Here is a 21,458-nt window from a genome sequence, read left to right as displayed (position 1 = left end):
TGAGCCACCCCGCTCAGCCTATTCTGATAATATTTTAAATAAAGCTGTTTTACATTATCAAAACAACCAGTTGACTTAAGCTGAATACTTTGCCATTTAGTGAAGGAAAAAAAAAATGAAATTGGTTGCTGGGTTGAAAAAGATTTCCAAACCTGTGAGTGCAACCAAATGATTGCAATAATAAAGGCATTCAGTCATAGAAGTCATAGCTAGGCAATAAGCAGAGGAATCCACAAAGAAGAGTTTCTTTTGAGTTTGGGTCAGTGCTCTCAACTGGATGAGTTTTTAAAAGTATGTACATTGAGTTACAAAGAAGGAAGCATAAGTGAGAAAAATCTGCATTAATTTCACTTACTGAAACAACAACAACAGGATATAAAATGGAAAGATTACTCTCTTCAAGCATGCTCAGTAACTTCTGGGTTTCTTGAAAATCAGAGGTCATAACCTAAAAGACGAGAAAAATAAAACGATACGAGAAGACTTTTTAAATGACTTAAAAGTTAATTCAAGAAATAAATGGAGAGATTCTGCATAACATTCAAAATATTTATCAAGCTTAGTTTTTAATTTAGAAACAATTTTAAAGGATATCCATGAAGTTATGCATGTCAAATTTTGATCTACTAATTGAGTCAAACCTGTCTCTTATTATCTACTTTGGACCAGGTACAAATAGAAAATTGAAAATATTGTCCAAAATACCACTCTTCTCATTATGGGAATTAGCTTGTTAAAAGTATTATTTCTCTTTCAAAGATAAAATCTCCAAAAACATGTAAAAGAACTCATCATAATCTCATATATAAATATTTAAGAATCAAATTAGTTCTCTTTCACATTACATTTGCTCATATCCTTAAGTGCTTTCAATCATTTGAATTGACTTACATTCACGCAAACAAAATTGTAGCATTGATCTAAGATGATTTGCTGAAGATGTCTGCCAGCATGACAGAGAGCCTCAGATGTGACTTTTACATGCTAGTAGGAAAAAACAGAAATGAATTCACAAATTAGACCAAACATAAACATCTTTGTTACAAAGGAACACATAATTGCTAGAAGAGAGGCACATAAAGTCAAGGACCATGTATTTTTTTAAAAAATTAATACATGCTGAAGTTCATCAGGCTATCAAGAAAAAGTCATTTGAACTATGCTATGAATAATGCATATTTTAGCAAACAACGATATAGAAGATTGTTTCACATAGGAAAAAAATGTAGACATACACAGAATATATTCTGGAACAGGCTAGTAGTCTGGTTTATCTTATACAAATAAATATTGAAGAGCATGTTGAAGGACTAAAAGAGAAAGGTTGCAGAGATGATTGCAGGCATCTGGAAGAACATTAAATAACACAGTTTTAATACAGGGAACAGACTTCACTAAACTGGAAATAACTAGAAATGGGAAAAGCAGTAAGAAATCATCACAACAATATAAGTGAGAGAGAAATAAGACAAACTATACAAACTATTCCTAAAACTGTTGGGGAACTTACTTCTACTGCTATAAGTAGTCCCAGATTAGATTAGATTTAGAAAAGAACACACATATTATGCAAACTTTCCTAGTAAGATATTTTTATTCCATATAGCTTAATATTCCATATAGCTTAATATATTCCATATAGCTTAATATTCTAATTAAGCTTAATATTCTAATTATGATAATATTCTAATTAGCTTCTTTTAAGATTTTTCTATTATAACAATATGAACAAAAACTTAAGAATTACTAGACATGGGATCTGTGATATCTTTGCTATAATAATTCCACAGGAACTCACATTTCAGTGATTCTTACTGGTATTACATTTAGAATGCTTTACATTTCATAGTTCTAAAAATAATAAAATGCTGTTCCTTAGTAAAACATCAAACTCTGTAACTCTACATTATGTGTTTAGTAGCTTAATTTGCTATAATTTTGACAAAATACTGGAGAATGAGAAAAGAAAGTTTGCAAGGCCTTAGCTTTGCTCTAGAAATAAGTAGGCTATTAAATTTTAAAAATTTCAGTTCAGTTTAAAATTTGTATTGAGCTTAAAGCTCAAAGATTATTAAGAAAAAAGCCAAAAAGTCCATAGTCATCAACAATATATTAACACTACAATAAAAAAGAATCCAGTATCCATTCTGCAATAGTAAGTTTGATAAAGTGGTAACATCTAGATATTACAGGGAGACAATTTTTCAAAAGTCTCTCACGTATTCAAACATTTTCAAAGGCATTAACAGCTAACTTGTTCCATACTTTCTTTGCAAGTATGTTTGTACAAATTGCAGAAATAGAGATATTTCTTCCTAGAACAGATTTATTTTCCAGTAAAATAGGGACATCTCTCTCCCTGGATTAGGCTTACTTGGCATTCCAGAGTTATCTCTTGAGGAGCAGATGGGCTGATTTGCCTGTATAAGGCCAGGGTTTCCTACTATCAAGGTTCTTTTTAAAGAACCCTACTGCCTAGCAACAACTAACCCTAATTGCATCTCTCCATGGAAAGTAGAATTCAGAAAAAAACAAGTGCTACATTTTTGTTCTTGCTACTGCTATGGTTGTAATAAATGGTCTTTTCTCTGGCCCTGGAGTCTCAGATCTTCCACCAGTATCTATGATACTGTGTCAGGTTGACTTATTTGCATGCAAGTAAGATATAGTTTCACATCCTGCCAAGTTTCTGACTTCACAGATATGAAATAAGGCAACCATATCACCAGATCTTAACTTCAGCAAAGATGCACAAGTGAATTCGGAATTCACAAAAAAAAAAAAAAAATCTTAAAGTTTCCTTCTGCATGCAGAGAATGAGAACATGAGGGAGATTCTGATTCAGTTTTTTTGTTGTTGTTGTTGTTGAAGTATTAAAATAAATTTCTTCAGGACAGAGTTTGGGATCTTTGAGGACAGAAACATTCATGTTTTTACCACTAGCAAATGCTTAATAATGTTAACAACAAACAAAACTTTGCCACCAGTTTTTTAAAGAAAAATATCTTGTGTCAAGAAAATAGTACATGTTTTTACAACAAACAATGTGGAAAAGTTCTTTAAAAATAAAACTCATCAAAAAATACTACATAGAAATAATTACTCTGAAAGGTAAGTAACATTCCAACAATTCTCTATGAATAATATATGTAGTCACCAGGAAAGACAAATGAAGGACTAAAAGCATGAATGTTTTATTAAAATGGAATAATATGCATGTCATTTTAAATTATGTAATTTTAGTGAATGCAAACCAAATGCAGTAAAACCAAAAGTATTGCTAAACTTCAGATAATTCATTTCCAGGAAGTATAATTTCTAAAGGTTAAGAAGAGATGCTATGGGCAGGATAAAGACACTATACTCTTAATAACTCACTTCTTTTTATAAGTCAGTATTCACTGACTTCCTTCTGTGAGAGAAGGAGAGAGCACATTTTAAGTTCTACCCATAGCCTAGGTCTGGTCAATCATGTTGTTTTAAATCTAAAATGTTTATTAGATTCTTATTCTATTTTGTGGCCATAATTAACATTAGACATTATCTACCTTCAAGGAAAGTGACTTAAAATTTCCCCCAATTCTAAATTTTTCATTTAATTCACATCATTAGATGAATATGCACAAGTAGTGGGTTGTTTTGGAGCAATTTTTTTTTTTTTTAACAAAAGCGGTAAAAGTTTTAGGTTCCTTGAGTTATCTTAATGAAATAATTTTTGCCCCCATTACAAGGTCTGGGAGATCCACGGGAAGGGTTTAGAAAACATCAGCCTGATTATCATCTGCACTTACTTTCTTGACTGTTACTTTTAAAAACGTCTGCATTAAGTGGGCCCCTCATGTTTGTTTGATTACTGTTAATTTTGCTTGTTTTCTATTGTTTTTAAAGCAATGGAGAAGGAAGATTTTTGTGAATAATCTTTATCATATTCACCTGGCTGTCACTATTATTTTTAAGTACTTTAAGGAATTATTTCATTTTTATATGTACATCTTTAGACAAAAGGAAAGTATTCCCTAACTATTAAGAGTATTTTAAGTATTCCTAGAAGAGCTTCATTTTTCTCATTAAGAACATGCAATTTGATATATATATATTACATGTATATGTGTGTCATTCCCATTAGATTAAATCTAAAATAGTGACTTTGACATTAAAGCCCTTCATAGTCTACTTATATTCTACCTATTCAAATCCTAGCCACCCATTCCACTCTTCAACACAAATATTCTTAAACTCTGAAGAAATTTTTCTCTATTGTCACAAATACTGGGCTCATTCATACCTATGACAACTTCAGCCCATATTGACTTCAATATCTACTTGCTTCTTCAAAGCCGTTATGTATTTCTTAAACTAACAGTTAATAAGATGTACACTCTTAGAATATATAATGTAGGCCAAGCGCGGTGGCCCATGCCTGTCATCCCAGCACTTTGGGAGGCCAAGGTGGATGGCTCACCTGAGGTCAGGAGTTCAAGACCAGCCTGGCCATGATGGTGAAACCCCATCTCTACTAAAAATACAAATATTAGCCGGGTGTGGTGGTGGACGCCTGTAATCCCAGCTACTCGGGAGGCTGAGGCAGAGAATTGCTTGAACCGGGGAGGCAGAGGTTGCAGTGAGCTGAGTCACGGGACTGTACTCCAGCCTGGGCAACAGAGTGAAACTCCATCTCAAAAAGAAAAAAAAAAAGAATGTACAATATAGATATATGGAAAGCACAATGCCCAGCCACATAGTGTTCTTGTAAGTGTAATTAAAATATATTTGTTCACTTACATGATACATTTAAAACTGCACTTAAAGTCAGTCTTCGCTAATTGCCCATAGACTAAGACAGAAATGCATACACAATATTTACATAAAAGTTATCAAATATTAGTATTTTTGTACTCTTGAAAAACCAAACTGTATTTTTTTCTTCTTGAAATTGAGACTCTTAATAATTGTTCCCAGTTCAGTGTAGTTCTTTTAGTCATACTGCTTTCCTCCCAACCAGAAAACAATCAACATTTTCCATGCTTCAGTAAAGAAACTTAGATTTTACCTAAATATAGCAAAGGTATCTGTGACACTTTTAATCAACAAAGACCACATTAGACAATGCTATTAGGTTGTTTATAAAAAAAAAAAAAAAAAAAAAAGTCCTATGGCATCATGATATGCTGTCATTCCTGATGTTTCCACACTCAAACACAACAAATGGAACAATCTGCTGGCTAGAACTTCTTCTGTAAATATTTTGGTTCAAAGGACATTTAAACAAAATTTAAAACAACCTTCCAATGTGTTCAGTAAATTAAAGTACAACAACAAAAATTCAAACTTTCCTTACATCATAACAAATAAGAGTTTAGGAAAGATTTACCATAAACTAAATGCAAACATCTGTGTATTCACAATATTAATACTATACAAAGCATGGATATTAGGAATAAAGATGGATTGTCAAAAAAGTTTTCATTTCAAAAAGCATTAAGGCCTAACTAAGGCTGAAAGGTTTTGGTTCAATTCCCATGAGTCAGAGGTTCAACCTCTATGTGTTTCTGAAAAGTCAATCATCTTTTTACAGAAAAAGTTGGCTGGGTCATCTCTGAGTCTGAATCTGCCAACTTCTAGCCTTTCTACCGTTCAAACAATGGCACTAATATAGGTATAAACAAGTGACTTGTAGAGACATGTATTTTCTTTCCACTCTGTGAACATGACAACAATTAACATCCCTTTTTGTCTATCTAGCATTCAGCATTTACTATTTTTCTTAGAATAAGCTTTTAAGTTTTTCTTTTTGTATGTGTGTGTATGTGTGTAGTAAAGAGCATGGACTCTGGTACCAAGATCACTGGGTTTAAATCTATCTCTGGAACATCGTTGCTGTGTGACTTTGGGTAAGCTACATAAGCCCTGTGGCTCGGTTTACTCCTCAGTAAAATGAGTACATCATAGAATTGATACGAGGATTGGCTAAGTTAGTATGTGAAGGGTAAGGGTTAACTTTTCCAAGATGTCTTCTCTATAGCTTGTCCTCATAGAAGGCTTTAAAGAAGTCAATCCTGGTAGAGTTGTGAGCTAATAAATAAATTGGGTTACCAGTCAGCTACGTTGTAGAAGCTATAGCCTGCTAACCGTGAATCATAAGCTGGTGGATCATACCAGTAGCCCTCCACTTCATGACCTGTCACCATAGGACTTAAACCCTAGCTAGCTGGTCATACTAAAGCAGGTTTGATACTCTCCCAATCCCAGACACTGGGTAGGCAGAATAGTACTATAACCAAGGTTCTGAGACATTGCACTGCTATTGGATCCCAATCTCTTATCACACAAGAGAGTGGTGCTTCCCTCACTATGCAACTTAAAAGTCCCAGCATAAAGACTGGAGTCTAACATTCAGCCCAGAAGATCCATTTGCAGTGCTACATAATGCAGTGGACACTGCCTCTGTCTGAGTCCAAGGACTTTTCCCAGCAACTGCTGTTCCAGAAAGTCTAAAGTCTAACGTGTATGCTGTCAAGTCATTCATCTTTGAATATATGTAAAGACCCAATAACATTCATGTTTTGGGTCACCTAATGCACAGTGCTTTATTAAATGCTTGCTGTTATAACTCTACTCACTTCTTAACTTCCACTTTTAGAGGACCCTTTAAATCATATCTCCATTATCCCTTTACATTTAATATATTGTATTTATTGAGGCTTTCTAACTTTCCAGAATCTGTGCTAAATACTTTCAACAATTATCTTGTTAAAACTGCATAGTACACCTATGCACGGGCAGGTATTATCATCCTCATGTTATAAAGCCGCACAGGCACAAAAGTTTAATCAAAGATTACACAGCCAGTAAGGGGCTAGCACTCAGACTCAGGCCTGTTGAAACTCCCAGGTCCACATACACAACCTCCAAAGCACACTGGACATCAGTGTTACTCTAGGTACTATTACCTTGTCACAGACATCACAAGACCCTTACCCAGAGAGGAGTAATTCTACATGTCCCAAAGTTAACTCCAGGGGGAAGGGGTGCAGGGGAGGAACATGTATTCTGGAGAAAGTCAGTTAAGTACTAACAATCTTAATTGCCAGTATACACATTCCCTTAACAGTGATGTTTCTGGGTCCTGGATAGGGTAGAAAGTACTTAAGAAGTGTCCTCCAATTTCAGTCTTCAGATTTGATGTCGAAGTAATATCAAGTGCTTCTCACCCACTGCATTAAACGTGTGCTGAGCCGTTGGTGGTAGAAGACATTATTGTGGTAAGTCTTCCTTTGTGCATCCCTCTCTCACTGTTAAAACTCATGTTGAAAACCAACTATTGTTCTGATGCAACATTACAAGGACCATGGAATGGAAAATGACAAACTCTAATGCTAACGAACCTCGAGCACCTAACACAAATAATTTAAAGCTCCTGGTTTTTTTTTTGTTGTTGTTTTTGTTTTTGTTTTTTTTTTGAGACGGAGTCTTGCTCTGTCACCCAGGCTGGAGTGTAGTGGCCGGATCTCAGCTCACTGCAAGCTCCGCCTCCCGGGTTCACGCCATTCTCCTGCCTCAGCCTGCCGAGTAGCTGGGACTACAGGCGCCCGCCACCTCACTGAGCTAGTTTTTTTGTATTTTAGTAGAGACGGGGTTTCACCGTGTTAGCCAGGATGGTCTCGATCTCCTGACCTCGTGATCCGCCCGTCTCGGCCTCCCAAAGTGCTGGGATTACAGGTTTGAGCCACCGCGCCCGGCCTATTTTTTTTTTATTATTATTTTATTTTTTGAGACAGGGTTTTGCTCTGTCACCCATGCTGAAATGCAGTGGTGTCATCTTGGCTCACTGCAACCTCCACTTCTTGGGTTCAAGCGATTCTCCTGCCTCAGCCTCCCAAGTAGCTGGGATTACAGGTGCCCACCACCATGCCTGGCTAATTTTTGTATTTTTAGTAAAATGGGCTTTCACCATGTTGGCCAGGCTGGTCTCGAATCTCTGACCTCAGGTGATCCACCTGCCTCAACCTCCCAAAGTGCTAGGATTACAGGCAGGAGCCACCACACCCAGCCCCGTTTTATTATACATCCAAAGTTATATAGTATCAACACAAAGTGTAAAGCTGCAAAATACCACCCTGCTCCTTTTTCTGTTGAGCTTTCATGACAGATTATACTATAACTAAAAGACAATGTGCAGTAGATGGGAAATGACTGGCATTAACTCATAAATCATGTTTGGCAGGCATGTTCTGTCCTATTAGCGGAAATCACTAATGATATGTGAAAAAGATACAAACAGTAATATGATCCCTTTATATGTATTAGTAATGCATAAAACATTTGCAAGCTGAGAATTGGCAAGTTAAAATGAACAAATCCTATCTGTCTTAATTAAAAATAAAACAAAGTCACAAAGAACAGAGTATCTTAGCCATTGATGGATTAATATAATTTCATTCATTTGACCAATATTTATTGATAGCTACAAGCCAGACACTAAATTGTATACTGAGACCATGTCAATGACTAGACAGGTTTCTTCCCTCAAGAAGTTTGTAGACTAATGGGAAAACAAAATAAATTTTAGATGTGTGTTTCTCGAATTTCAATGTCCATGGGAATTCCTGAGAATCCTGTTAGAAATGCAGATTTTAATTCTTTTAGATTTGGGGTAAAGCTAAGAATAAACATTTCTAAGAAGCTTCCAGTTGATACTGATATAACTGTTGTCTGGATCACACTCTGAGCCAGAACAAGGTTCTATCATTTGAATCCACATTAATCTAAAAGCCCTCTCTCATTTTGAGTAGATATTTACTGAGGAGTGTGTCCTTATCTAGCAAATGAAAGACAATTGCAACCTTACTGAACCAAAGCCATTGCCTTTATCTTTATTACATCTATTGGTATGGCAAACATAAATGACTAACATTAAACAATTCATTAATTCAACTTTTTTCCTTCAAATTCTTGCTAAGTTTACAACATAATTTAATTTAAATGCATAAAGTTTTCATTTTTCCTAATAAAGACACTGCCTAAATGTAGTCTGCCTTCAGAATCGGTTGGTTCCACAGCTAAGGATTCGAGCATGGGTCAAAAACATTTGAAAAACAAAAATAAATAATGAAAATACAAATTTATAAAAATACAGTGTAACTATATAGCGTTTATATTGTATTAGAGATTGTATGTAATCTGAAGATGATTTAACGTATACAGGAGGATATATATAGCTTATATGTAAATACTATTTCATTTTATGTAAGGGATTAGAACACCCATAAATTGTGGCATTTGTAGAGCAGAAAGGTAGGTCCTGGAACCCCCCTCTAAATTGAGGGACAACTGTATATAGAAGTACAATTGCAGCCTGTTTCCATATTAAAATGATGTGATGATAAAATGACAATCACTTAAATGACATGATTGACATTGTGCTGCAAATGTTACAATTGCTCTCAAAATGTCTAGATAAGAAATATTAAAAAGGTTCTCAACAACCTCCATTTTCCACCTCATTTTTACAAAATGATAGAAAATAAAGAAAATTAAAACCAGCTATAATATGTATGAATAGCTTACCAAAGAGTCCTTTCACACGTAATCCCAAGAAAATCACGCAAGAGTCTTTCAAGTAATATTCAAACATCATCCCAATATTTGTTCAACCTGAAAACTGCCATCAAACCCTATGTAATAAGCAAACTATTTTTCATTAAGGTATACTCCTCCTGTATGAGAAGTATACTTGCAATATTTATACATAAAATTTCCCTCTCATACAACTTTCCCATTATGACTTATTAGTAGCCTGTTGAATATACATTGTTTAGCTTAGAGGTTCAAAATATTTAAAAAATACTAAGGACAAATTACATTTTGAATTTGTTGTGACTTGTTTCAGAACTATGTATATACCACAGAATATTTTTTAAACAGTACATTTCTAGACAATATAAAAAATAGATTCATATATCAACATAGAATCTTACTGCAAATTCTACAGAATACATTTTAAAAATATTACTTATGGATTATCTTCTTCACTCCACTAAGAAGGTCCCCTCTGCAGTGCTCATTTCTCCATCACTGTCTTTCTTTCCTGACAGAAGGCTGCTCACCACCAATTTCATCACTGTTGCTAACTCCAGCTCATCTAATCTCTGCAACATCTGCTACCAACACCTTCTCTTCCCTCCTTTTGTGAACATAGTTTTTTCTTCTGGTTAGAAAATCAGTTCGACCTTCTTGGGTATGCTTTGTGTTTTAAACTCTTCTCAACCGGTCCCATGATTGATGGATGATGGCCAGAGGCTACCTCTTTATCTCCAGCAACATATTTGGCTGTTGGCCAGGTAGAGAGGTACTCCAGGAGCTTGCTGGTTCATCATGCTCTCATCTTTAATCACAACTATTTATCTGGCTCCTTCCATCTCCACAGCACTATGTGAGGGATCAGTGATAAGAGATGGTGAAAGAGATGTGCAAACGGATAAATAATAAGCAGGATATGCAGAATGACACAACTATTGATGAGTAATTTAGGAGATCTAATAACTAAAAAAAAATGATTCGGGACAACTTCATGGAAAGAGTAATCAACTAAGCCTTAAAACATAAAATTGACAAATAGAGAAGGCATGCAATCCAGTAGAATAGAGTGCAAGAGTTAGAAGACTAATCGCTTCAAAACATGTTGAGCCACAACAGCAATAACATTGTGACAAAAAGTTCAGTGTAGAGAGCAGAAGATCTTAAATGACGGATCAAGCTGTATAGACTTTTTTTTAACCCTCATATGCTGAATAGTCATTTAAGGTATATAATGCCAACATAAGAGAGAAAGATAAAGATTTTTTTTTAACACAAGTTGTAGGCCTTGGAAAGAAGGTCTCTGGTAACAAGATAATGAATAATTTACTGTGGTTATAAGCTCAAAGTGGTATATTTGATTCAGTTGTCCCAGAACCACCAAAACCTTGGAACCATTGTTTAGCTAAAGTTACCAGAACAACAAAATAATCTATTTTGTGGCATTATAAAGTAAAATTATACTACACGCAAACACTTGACATAAAATACATTTCCAAACTCAATTATTAGGGATAACATAAGCATAAAAAGATGCTTTGCAGACATCATGTATCCTATAACTGGAGAAAAAAAATTTAATGAAATGAAGTGAAATCACTGAGTTCTGAAACTACATCTCAATTTAAATAGCATAAGCAATTTAGTATATAACATTCTTCAAAATCAATTGCTGACCGTTAACTAAAATCTACATACAAAAACAACTTTGGCAACTTTTTATATCAATTTTCCTCTGAACATATTTACTTTCTGTGTAAAATCAAAAAAAAAAAAAATTCCTGAATTAAAGGCTAAGACTTGACTTTATGAATACATGCCCAAAAATTGATGGTGGTTGGTTTCTGTTTTTATTTCATAAGCTTAGTATAATGGTTGTACAGAACTTGTAAGCAATGACCTCATTTCTAAGCAGACAAGATGCAAAAGACCATTTTTACAGATTAACCATCTGGTTCCTTTAGGAAGAGTAATATTTCAACAGGTTCCTGTATTTCAAGAATATAAACAATTAAAAAGATGAAGATACGTGAAATATACAAAGAAAAAAATAGAGAAAATAGCATTTAAAGCAAATCATCCTAGCTCCCTCAATTAATATTTTAAAACCATGACAATCAGTCATTAATATAAACTGTTAATTTTATTTAATACAACATGAATGTAATTCATACCACCTTCTGCAACTAGGTGGTCTATCATTTTGGAGTTTCTTTCCACCTCTGGAGAATTGTTCAGGAAATCTGGCTAACATACCAAATAAACCAAATGAATTCAATAAGATGGTTTTTGGCTAGTTTCTGTATTCTTGTATACACATGCATGCACCACATAAATGTGGTACCATTCAGAGTGAGAGGCGCAAGAGAAAAAAAGGAGCTTTCCAGTGTTATTTCATTGTTGACTATACAGTATTCAGGTGCAAACAAATGAAAAGCCTGTATATTCAGACTAAATATAATATGTATCAAAATAAGCATAAAATAACTGTTTTGGATAGGTCTTAGGATACTGCTGTGGCTTAATTTGCTCTGTTTATCTTCTCTCTGCTTTTCTTTATTGCATGTGCTATTTTTGATGTTTTGTTTGACTAATATGTCATACAGTGAATTTACTGAGGTCTATAATAAAAGGCATAGATCCATACACTGGACACAACCTTGAGGGCATAAGAAAAAAAAAAAACAACTAAGTACCATAGAACAGCCTCAACAAAATCAAAGCATGCTTTACACATGATTTTCAGTTACACCCTGCTTGTCATTTGTGATTACTCAAAACAATAATTAAATTATGTGCTCCAGGAAACAAGAAGGAGTGGATAACCAAAATACGTGAAAAGCCCCTACAGTCCCTGTTTGTTAAAAGTATAGATCAGCATTCTTTAGGAGTTCCATTCTTTTATTACAGGAGTGAATATTGGGTTAAACCCACTTATATGCATTTAAGGTGACATGATGTATGAAAACAAATACTGCAGAGGTTTCCTCTGTAGAACTGTACTTTTAAGAGTGAGCAGCCAAAATAATCTTCTTGTAAAGATAAAGTGGATCATGTCATTTTCAAATAAAGTCTTCCCTCACTTCATTTTCCCCTTAAAACAATATATAAATGATAATAGTAGCAATGGTAACAGTAGAAGTGGTGAACTCAACATAAAAAGCCTACAAGGCTGTCTCTGGGTCTGTCCCTAGCTCTTTTCTTGTCTCCTTCTACTCCCACTTCCACTCCATTTCCATCTCCAACCACAGACGCTTTCTTTCTGTGCCCCAACGAAGCTCTTTATGTGCCTTTCACATACTGTTACTTCTGGTTTGTTCTTTAAATCGATAATTATTATCCTTAAAGGCTTAAGTTAAATACTGCGTCTGCCAAGAGATTTCACTTACTGCCTTCCACTCCCAATCTAAGTCACTTTCTCTGGCTCTCTTATATAAGCACAGTTAGGTTTTCCTTAGAATATTCATCACAATTTGACATTTTAATTTGCATTCATTTACTTTTTTATCCCCAACTGGACAATATGCTCCTTGGAAATAGGAAAACATACTTGTTCAGTTCAACTTCCCATATCTAGTGAGTATATCATGATAGGCATTTATTATTTGGTAAATAAACTAGAGAATTTAGGAATAAAAGACTAATCACATCTTCCTACTTATAAATTCCTTACTACCTTCAGTTCAGTATGTAGTATAAACTATTTTGGATATTTACTGAAAATTGGGAAGAAGTGAGAGAGGTCCCTTTACAACTGTCTACTATCACCCTGATCTATCTCTGGAGAGCTCTATCTCCAAAGCTGGTAAGGTCTGTGAAATACTTCAAACTGCTGAGGAAAATGGAAGAGGAAAATAGCAAGACTGACAGCAAAGCCCTGTCCTTTAAGAATCAGTGAAAAGTGCCTGTGAATGGGGGAAGAAGGAAAGGTGCCTCTCCCCAAGTTAGCTCTTTACTTAACTTTTTAACAACCTCTTCCAGGTATTTGGTGTTCATCATTAAAGTTAGATGTTTGGTTCACCTGTAAGGTATGTTACAAAATTCTAGTATAGATAATTACAATAAACATATCCAATCTTTTCCCTTAATTTCAAAGGAAAACATTTTTTCTTTTCATGTTAACAAAACAATCCTCCCATTATGTGTTGAGAAGCTCCACACCCACACTGATCTGCCCTACAGATGCCAGGATTTCAATAGTGGTGACATCATCCTTTTTACACATTCTTTCAAAGTAGGATGAAAGCTTTGAGAGGTGAAAATGTTAGAATACATTGCATTTTATGTTTGTAAGTTATTAAGCTGAAAAATGTCATGAGATAAATTTACCTTCATAAAGGAAGAGAAAAAGTATATAAAACTAGACAAATCCTTTCCCAAGGGGATGTCTTTCAGACATTAGGTATTAGCCCTTTGCCAAACTTAAAAATCTCAGTCTTTTATCTCACCTTTCCTTAGAAGAATATTAATTAGTAGAGACCATTTTGAATCAACTAGCATCTATATTCACTAGTTACATGATATTAGGCAAATCAAACTGCAAGTTTCCGTATTTCTATTTGTAAAATAAAAGGGGGAAATCATAGGATTATTTTAAAGAGAAAAGAACTGCATAGTACTGATACAGACAGGAGGCAGGGAAATACTGAGTAGAAGAGGGCAGTCCCCGGTGAGGGCCACACCCTTAAGTCTGGGTACTGTGACCCAAAGTGAGAACATGCATTCCTGTTTTCCCATGCAAATGCTGCTTTTTGGACTGCCCTGCCTCCCATCCTGTACCCATAAAAAACCCCAGGCTCCACTAGCAGAGTGGTGTCAGAGGGGCAGCAGAGTGGAACAGAAGAGGCTAGAAGAGAAGCAGTAGCTGTCAAAAAGAAGCAGTTTGACTTCAGAGGGACAGCTTGAAGGTGAGATTTCAGAAGGACAGCTTGACAGTAGGACCTCAGAGAAGAGTTCAGCAGGGGACAGCCAAACTCCAGGGGAAGACCACCTTTCCACTCCATCCCCTTTCCAGCACCCCATCCCACTGAAAGCCACTTCCACTCCTCAATAAAATCCTCCACATTCACCACCCTTCAATTAACTCATGCGGCCTGATTCCTCCCAGATGCCGAACAAGAACTCTGGTACCAAGAGGGCTGGTGCAAAAGGCTGTCATCCTGACCCTCCACTGAGCTGTTAAACATTTAAGCTGTTTGTAGAGAGCAAAGGTAAAAGAGCACAATGTAACACATGTCTTCTGGGGCTTCAGGGGTCATGGATACCCCACTAGATGCTGTCATGGAGCCACATGAAGTTCTATTCCTGCCAGCGTGCCCAGAAGCACTTGTCCTGGCCCCTCTACCTGCTCACCTGCATGCTCCCCCCATCCCATGAGAGGTTAAGAGGTTAATGAGCCAACCCCTTAGCCAGTCCTATGAAGGTGTCAGGGAAACTACCCATTTCAGTAGTACTCCTGACACTCCATAATCAGTGTTGTGACTGTTTCTTTTTCTTTTTTAAAAAATTTTAATTTAATTTAATTTAATTTAATTTAATTTAATTTTTTGAGATGGAGTCTCTCTCTCTCACCCAGGCTGGAGTGCAGTGGTGTGATCTCAGCTCACTGCAAGCTCTGCCTCCCGGGTTCATGCCGTTCTCCTGCCTCAGCCTCCCAAGTAGCTGGGACTACAGGCGCCCACCACCACGCCCAGCTAATTTTTTATATTCTTAATAGAGACGGCGTTTCACCGTGTTAAGCCAGGATGGTCTCGATCTCCTCCCCTCATGATCTGCCCGCCTCGGCCTCCCAAAGTGCTGGGATTACAGGCATGAGCCACCGCATCCAGCCTGTTATGGCTGTTTCTAAGAGAAAGCATTCTCTTAAGTCTGTGTGGTATAACAGGTTTTTAAACTTTTAATTCTTTTTAACCAAATTAGAAGCCAGGGAAGGCTTAGCAGGAATGATATCTCCTTTCAAGGTGAACCAAGATTCTCTGAGTAAAATAACAGGACATCCAAAGTTCAGTTTTAGAAGTTCTACATTAGCTACTCATTAAAAATAAATAAAAAGTCTAATTTATCTCCAAAAAGGAAGATATTACAATTAATAAATTTTTGAGGAGCGGTGATTTTCTTACTTTTGAATATATGAATACTTCTTAGTTTTATTATATGAAGGAAATCCCTAACTTCAAGTCAAACCTAATTTTTTAAAAATTCCAAATTTGCTATGTCTATCTATATTTATAGACGAATTCAATATTTGAAATTAAAAGAGAAATGTAAGTGCTCTTTAAAAATTATAAATGGCCAGGAGAGCACACAAAGAATAAAGGGGGAAAAGATTCTGGAACCCTAGAAATATCATTTTAGTCTTTGAATCTCTGCAGACCCTTCATAAAAACAGAAAAGGCAAGGAGGAGATCAAAACCAAAAACCTACAGACATTATCTACTATAAAACCAATATTTGGGAGGCTGAGGCACGAGAATCATTTGAACCTGGGAGGCGTACGTTGTGATGAGCTGAGATCATGCCACTGCACTCCAGCCTGGGCAACAGAGTGAAACGGTGTCTAAAAAAAATAATATTAGTGGGTAGGGATAAATTGGTAGCACATATAAAGACACACACAGTTTAAGAAACTGTAGGAAAAAATGGGAGTAAATCAAGAAAGACAGAAAGCAACAAAATCATCATCAGATACTTTCTGGATACCTTAGCAGGCCATTCCATTCTGGGAATAGCAACAAAAACTAGCTGAAAAATGTCATGAGATAAATTTACCTTTATAAGAGAAGAGAAAAAGTATATAAAACTAGATAAATCCTTTCCCAAGGGAGGATTTTTCCCTTTCCCAAGGGATAAATCCTTTGTAGATAGATAAATCCCTTTCCCAAGGGATAAATCCTTTGTAGGCTTTAATTCAAAGTTGAGAACAAAGAAGCCACATGAAGGTTCTCTGCTAGGGATATCTGGGGGTATGGGTCCAAAGCACATTCAAAACCAATAAACAGAAGCACCCTAGTATGTTAAAGCACCAACCTGAGAAGTCTAGATGGACCAAAAGAGGTGCACTAGGAACAAAGGAAAGGCAAAGTACAGGCAAAGCACGGCCACAGAGGTGTTATTTTGACTCATCCCTTCCTCCTAAAACTAGAGAAAGCTCTTTTACTTAAAAAGGAACAATAGGGCTAGGTGCAGCAGCCATGCCTGTATTTCTGCCCTTTGGGAGGCCAACGTGAGAGGATCACTTGAGGCCAGGAGTTTGAGACCAGCCTGGGCAAGATATGGAGACTCCTCTCTCTACAAAAAGGAAAAAAAAAAAAAATTAGCTGGGCATTGCAGTGTGTGCCTGTGGTCCCAGCTACTCTGGAAGATGAGGTGGGAGGATCGCTTGAGCCCAGGAGGCCAAGGCCAAGGCTACAGTGAGCCATGATAGTAGCAGTGCACTGCACCCTGGGTGACAGAGCAAGACCCTGTCTCAAAAATATATATATTATTTGATATATTAATGACAGAAAGAAAGAAAAAGAAAAGACTAAAAAGCAAAATAATATCCCTACAGGAAACACATGCACATCAGAAACACCCAGTCATAAAGTAAATAAATACTGTAACCCAATATTTAATAAGCTAAAAGAAATTAAGAAAATGACAACTATAAAAGTCAGACTTGGAATAACTTAGAAACAAGGTGATGAGAAGAGAAAAAATTTAAAAAATATTTCAGAAATGAAGACTAAATTAGAAAAAAACACAAAAGGTAATGACTGAACAGAAATAAAAGATGGAAAGTAAGAAAATTAAGAAGAAATTAAGAGATTAGAAAAACTCAAGAGAAGGTAATAGCTGTAGATGGCCAAAGAACATGTAAGCTTCAGGCAACAGGAATCTCTGAAGAAAACTGAAGTAACCAAACAGAAAATACTGAAGAAATAATGTCATACAAAAATATTTGAAACTACACAGAAGAATCTACTATGTACCTAGCAATATCAGCCAAAATGACCATAATTAAGGAACCTGTAGTAAAACAAATGGACTTTAAAGGAAAAGAATTATTTGAGCATCCAGGCAAACAGACTAAATCACTTATAAGACAAAGAAAGTCAGATTTTCATCACACTTGACCAAAATACTTTATGACAAAAGAAAATAGATTGGCATATTGAAGACACTCAACAAAAAATTACTGAATCAAGATTGTTTTTAATCTAGCCAAAACCACCTTGAAGATTTTGAGCAAAAGAATAATTTTATTCACATGGAAGAACTTGGGAATATTGTGCCCATGAGCCCTCACTAGAACATCTATTGGAGGATTCGTTCCAGAAAACCGAAATGATTTTTAAGATATCAACATAAGGATTTGTAGTGACTATTACATATATATTTACTTATATGACTAAGAATAATGGTTTGAGGGAGAGAGTATAGTAGGTAATGACATGAATGTAAGAATATATACAGTAGAAAGTTCACTGTCATCTTTCAGCTATAAACTTTAAGTTAAAGCATACTAATTCAAATTAGATTCTTCAGAAAGGAGGAGGTAGAAGACACTGGTTAATTTGTTAATTTTAACAACTCATGTATCTATATAGCACTAAAGTATGAGAACTAACAGTCTGTACTATCTAATACTGTCACACCACTCTGTCAACTTATCATTGAAAGTTTAATTATAGTTCAAATTCATTGAAAATGTACTGCATGCCAGATGCTTCTCTAAGCACTTTAAATATATTCATTTTATTCAACTCACCCAGCAACTTTAGAACGTAGATGTTATTAACATTTTCAATGTACAGACAAGGAAATTAGGAAATAGAGCGGACATCCAAAATATAAGCAGTCTGATATCAGAGCCTGTTCTCTTTCCAACTGCACTATCATGATAAAATTACACAGCTAATGGGTGTGGTGGAGGCTGAGGCAGAAGAATCACTTGAACCCAGAAGATGGAGGTTGCAGTGAGCTGAGATCGCACCACTGCACTCCAGCCTCGTGACAGAGTGAGACTCCATCTCAAAAAAAAAAGAAAAAATTACAAAGCTAAAATGAACTTTTACCCTCTGCTTTTGATGAGAATTATGTACGATGTTAAAAGGTCATCCCATGTTTAACATAAACTCTGATTAGAAGTTATATATTTTAATGAAAACAGGGTAATTAATTAAAATATACAAAAATAAGTTTGGCAATAAAATGCTTGAAAGTTGTCATAAAAATGATTAATGGCAGTGCTTGGTGGTAAAATTATAAAAAGTTCCTATAGACACCCTCACACTTATTGCATCTTCTATTTTCCTAGCCCTAATATTAGATATGAGTTTAACTATGAAGTTGGTCACTTCACATTCACTCGCTTTTCCAAAATCATGATTATTTCACCTTTTGTCATCATGCCTCTTATTTTCCCCCTCCCTCTTCTTAATCTCTCTAATCTTCATAGAGTCTACAAACTTTACTAAGCATCTAGCATGTGCTGGCCACCATGCCTCTTAAGACAAGTCTCAGCCTTATTCTGGGGAGTGCAGGCATCAGGCAGGGCTTCCTAAAGGACATCACACATGGAGACTGGAAGAAAATCCGCAAAAGGAATGAAAAGGGTGACAGAGTATGTTTCAGATCCCAACTGCTGGCAGACCAAAGGATCTCATCGAGGCAAAATAATAAGAACATTACAATTAAAGGATTTTTATGGTTTTTTCCAAGAAAGATATCTTTATGCTATAAAAGTTTTTGGCAATCAAAATTTATCAAAAGCAGTCTTTGAATACTTACATTTAATTCACTTTTTAGCACTTCTTCAAGAAGATGACCTACATGTTTGTTATCTTCTTTTGAATCCATAACTACACAAATCTCTTGGGAAATTATCTCTGAAATGAAAAAAAAAAGAGTTTTAAGTTTCAAACAAAACATGTAACAAGGGCCTAAGATGCTGAAACATAAACTTACCTGATGTTCTTAGCTGTTGACTAAGAATAGGGAGGTTTTGATTTCAGGCCAAGTGGAGTAATCTGTGTACACAATGAGATGGCCCTGATTCAGTTTATTACCCAAGTCCATAAATCTATCCATTAAACACTCTGTGGGTGAAGAACCAGCCATTGTGCAACTAACAGAAATAAGATATTTTAGGATGCATTCAGAAGGGAGTAACTAGAGGTGACAACCATTTGAAGTTCAGCAATTCAATCCTTCCATGTTTATAAGGAGTCTCCCAGAACCTAACAGATTTCTACTTCTCAAACAGATTCATTCTTTAGGCCATAGGTTATCTCCTGGGCACAGATTCATTGTGCCATCCAGTGCACTGGTTAAGTACATCGTGTTCCTTGACATTCCTCTAGATTTTCAATTCAATACAATTAATTTCCTGTTTTGACTATTGGAAAAAGCAAATGAAAGAATTTTCTTCACATCTGAAAGACTTGAGATGGTCTGGTTTAACATTTATAAACTACGTGACACAGTGATAGTCATGTCACCTCTGAAAACCCTGCATGCATTCTTCCAAAAGATATGAAGTCCTCCTCTACAGCAGGAAAATCAGAAGGCACCCTAATTCAAGGTAACTTGACCTCTTGTTATCATGATACCAAGTTCAACCATGAGCTGAAGTCTGAGTAGAATTTTTCTTAATCCACATCTTTCTGTCTTATAATTAACACCAATTCTTCTAAGTCTCAGGCATCCTATAGAGAAATTGCCTATATAGCTGCCAGTTAAAGAGCCATTACACAGCATTATATCATGGATTAAGAAAACAAAGTCTAATTTTAAGATAAGATTCCTGAATCAAAAGTTTGTTTAGCTTTTGACCCAACTGCTTCCTACCTGAGCAACTCTAAAATACGATCCACAGAAATCACTGATGTAGAAATAGCTAATAATTCTTTCAAGCAAAGCCAGGGAGAACAGGTTATTGAAAATAATATCACCAGTTAATAGCACTGCTATTACTATCTCCTACTTAGCAAGAATATTATGTATTCCAGGAGCTATATGCTATATATGAATACGAATCCTCATGATGACCATACAAGATCAGTATCATTCTGAATCTATGTAACAGATTCAGGAAGCTTGAATTTAGAGAAGTAACTTGGCCAAGGCCACAGGGACATGAGTAGTAGAAAAAAGATTCAAATCCAAAAATAAATAAATAAATCTGTATTTCTGAGTTACATGATGCTAATAAAATTCAACATAATTAAAAACACAAATGAATGTTTTAGACAGTAAATGCTATAGAACATCATTGTGGAGAGAGAAACTGGAGACAAGATCAGATAACTCTAAAATACAATGAGCTAGGAGCTCACTCTTGAAAGGGGAATAGGTTTTGCTTAGGAGTGGGAGAAAGGAGCTTTACAAACAATCAGAAATGATAAGAAAGAAACAAGATTTTAATGTGTATTGAGGTAGGTAGTCACATAAACATAGTGTGATCAACAACCAAGAGAATTACTTGAAAGCTATATTAGTTTGTTTTCACACTCCTGATAAAGATATCTCAGAGACTGGGCAATTTACAAAAGAAAGAAGTTTATTGGACTTACAGTTGCATGTGGCTGGAGAGGCCTCACAATCATGGCAGAAGGCAAAAGGCACATCTCACATCACAGCAGACAAGAGAAGAGAGCTTGTGCAGGGAAACTCCCCTTTTTAAAACCATCAGATCTCATGAGACTTATTCACTGTCATGAGAACAGCATGGGAAAGACCTGCCCCTAATGATTCAATTACCTCCCACAACACATGAGAATTCAAGATGAGATTTGGGTGGGGACACAGCCAAACCATATCAAAAGCCATAAAATGATTTAGTAGTGAGTTCTAAAGTGGGATAGTTAGATCAAATCAAAGGGGTCCTTTGCTGTCTTGGA

General features: G+C 35.7%; 1 protein-coding gene across 2 annotated transcripts in view; it reads right to left on the bottom strand.

The window, feature by feature from the left end:
- ISPD (isoprenoid synthase domain containing) overlaps window positions 1–21,458 on the bottom strand; it is a 334,494-nt gene that overhangs the window by 171,958 nt on the left and 141,078 nt on the right. For both annotated transcript variants that reach the window (XM_011983950.1, XM_011983951.1), the window contains 3 exons: window positions 19,348–19,445; window positions 892–984; window positions 356–448 (listed from right to left, as the gene is read on the bottom strand). In XM_011983950.1, coding sequence (XP_011839340.1) covers window positions 356–448; window positions 892–984; window positions 19,348–19,445 — 284 coding nt within the window. The remainder of the gene's footprint in view (window positions 1–355; window positions 449–891; window positions 985–19,347; window positions 19,446–21,458) is intronic.

This window comes from Mandrillus leucophaeus, unplaced genomic scaffold, assembly GCF_000951045.1.
Source record: "Mandrillus leucophaeus isolate KB7577 unplaced genomic scaffold, Mleu.le_1.0 Scaffold258, whole genome shotgun sequence".
In the NCBI taxonomy this organism is placed as follows: Eukaryota; Metazoa; Chordata; class Mammalia; order Primates; family Cercopithecidae; genus Mandrillus; species Mandrillus leucophaeus.
Note: the sequence above shows the minus strand (reverse complement) of the source record. Positions and strands in the feature narration are given on the sequence as shown.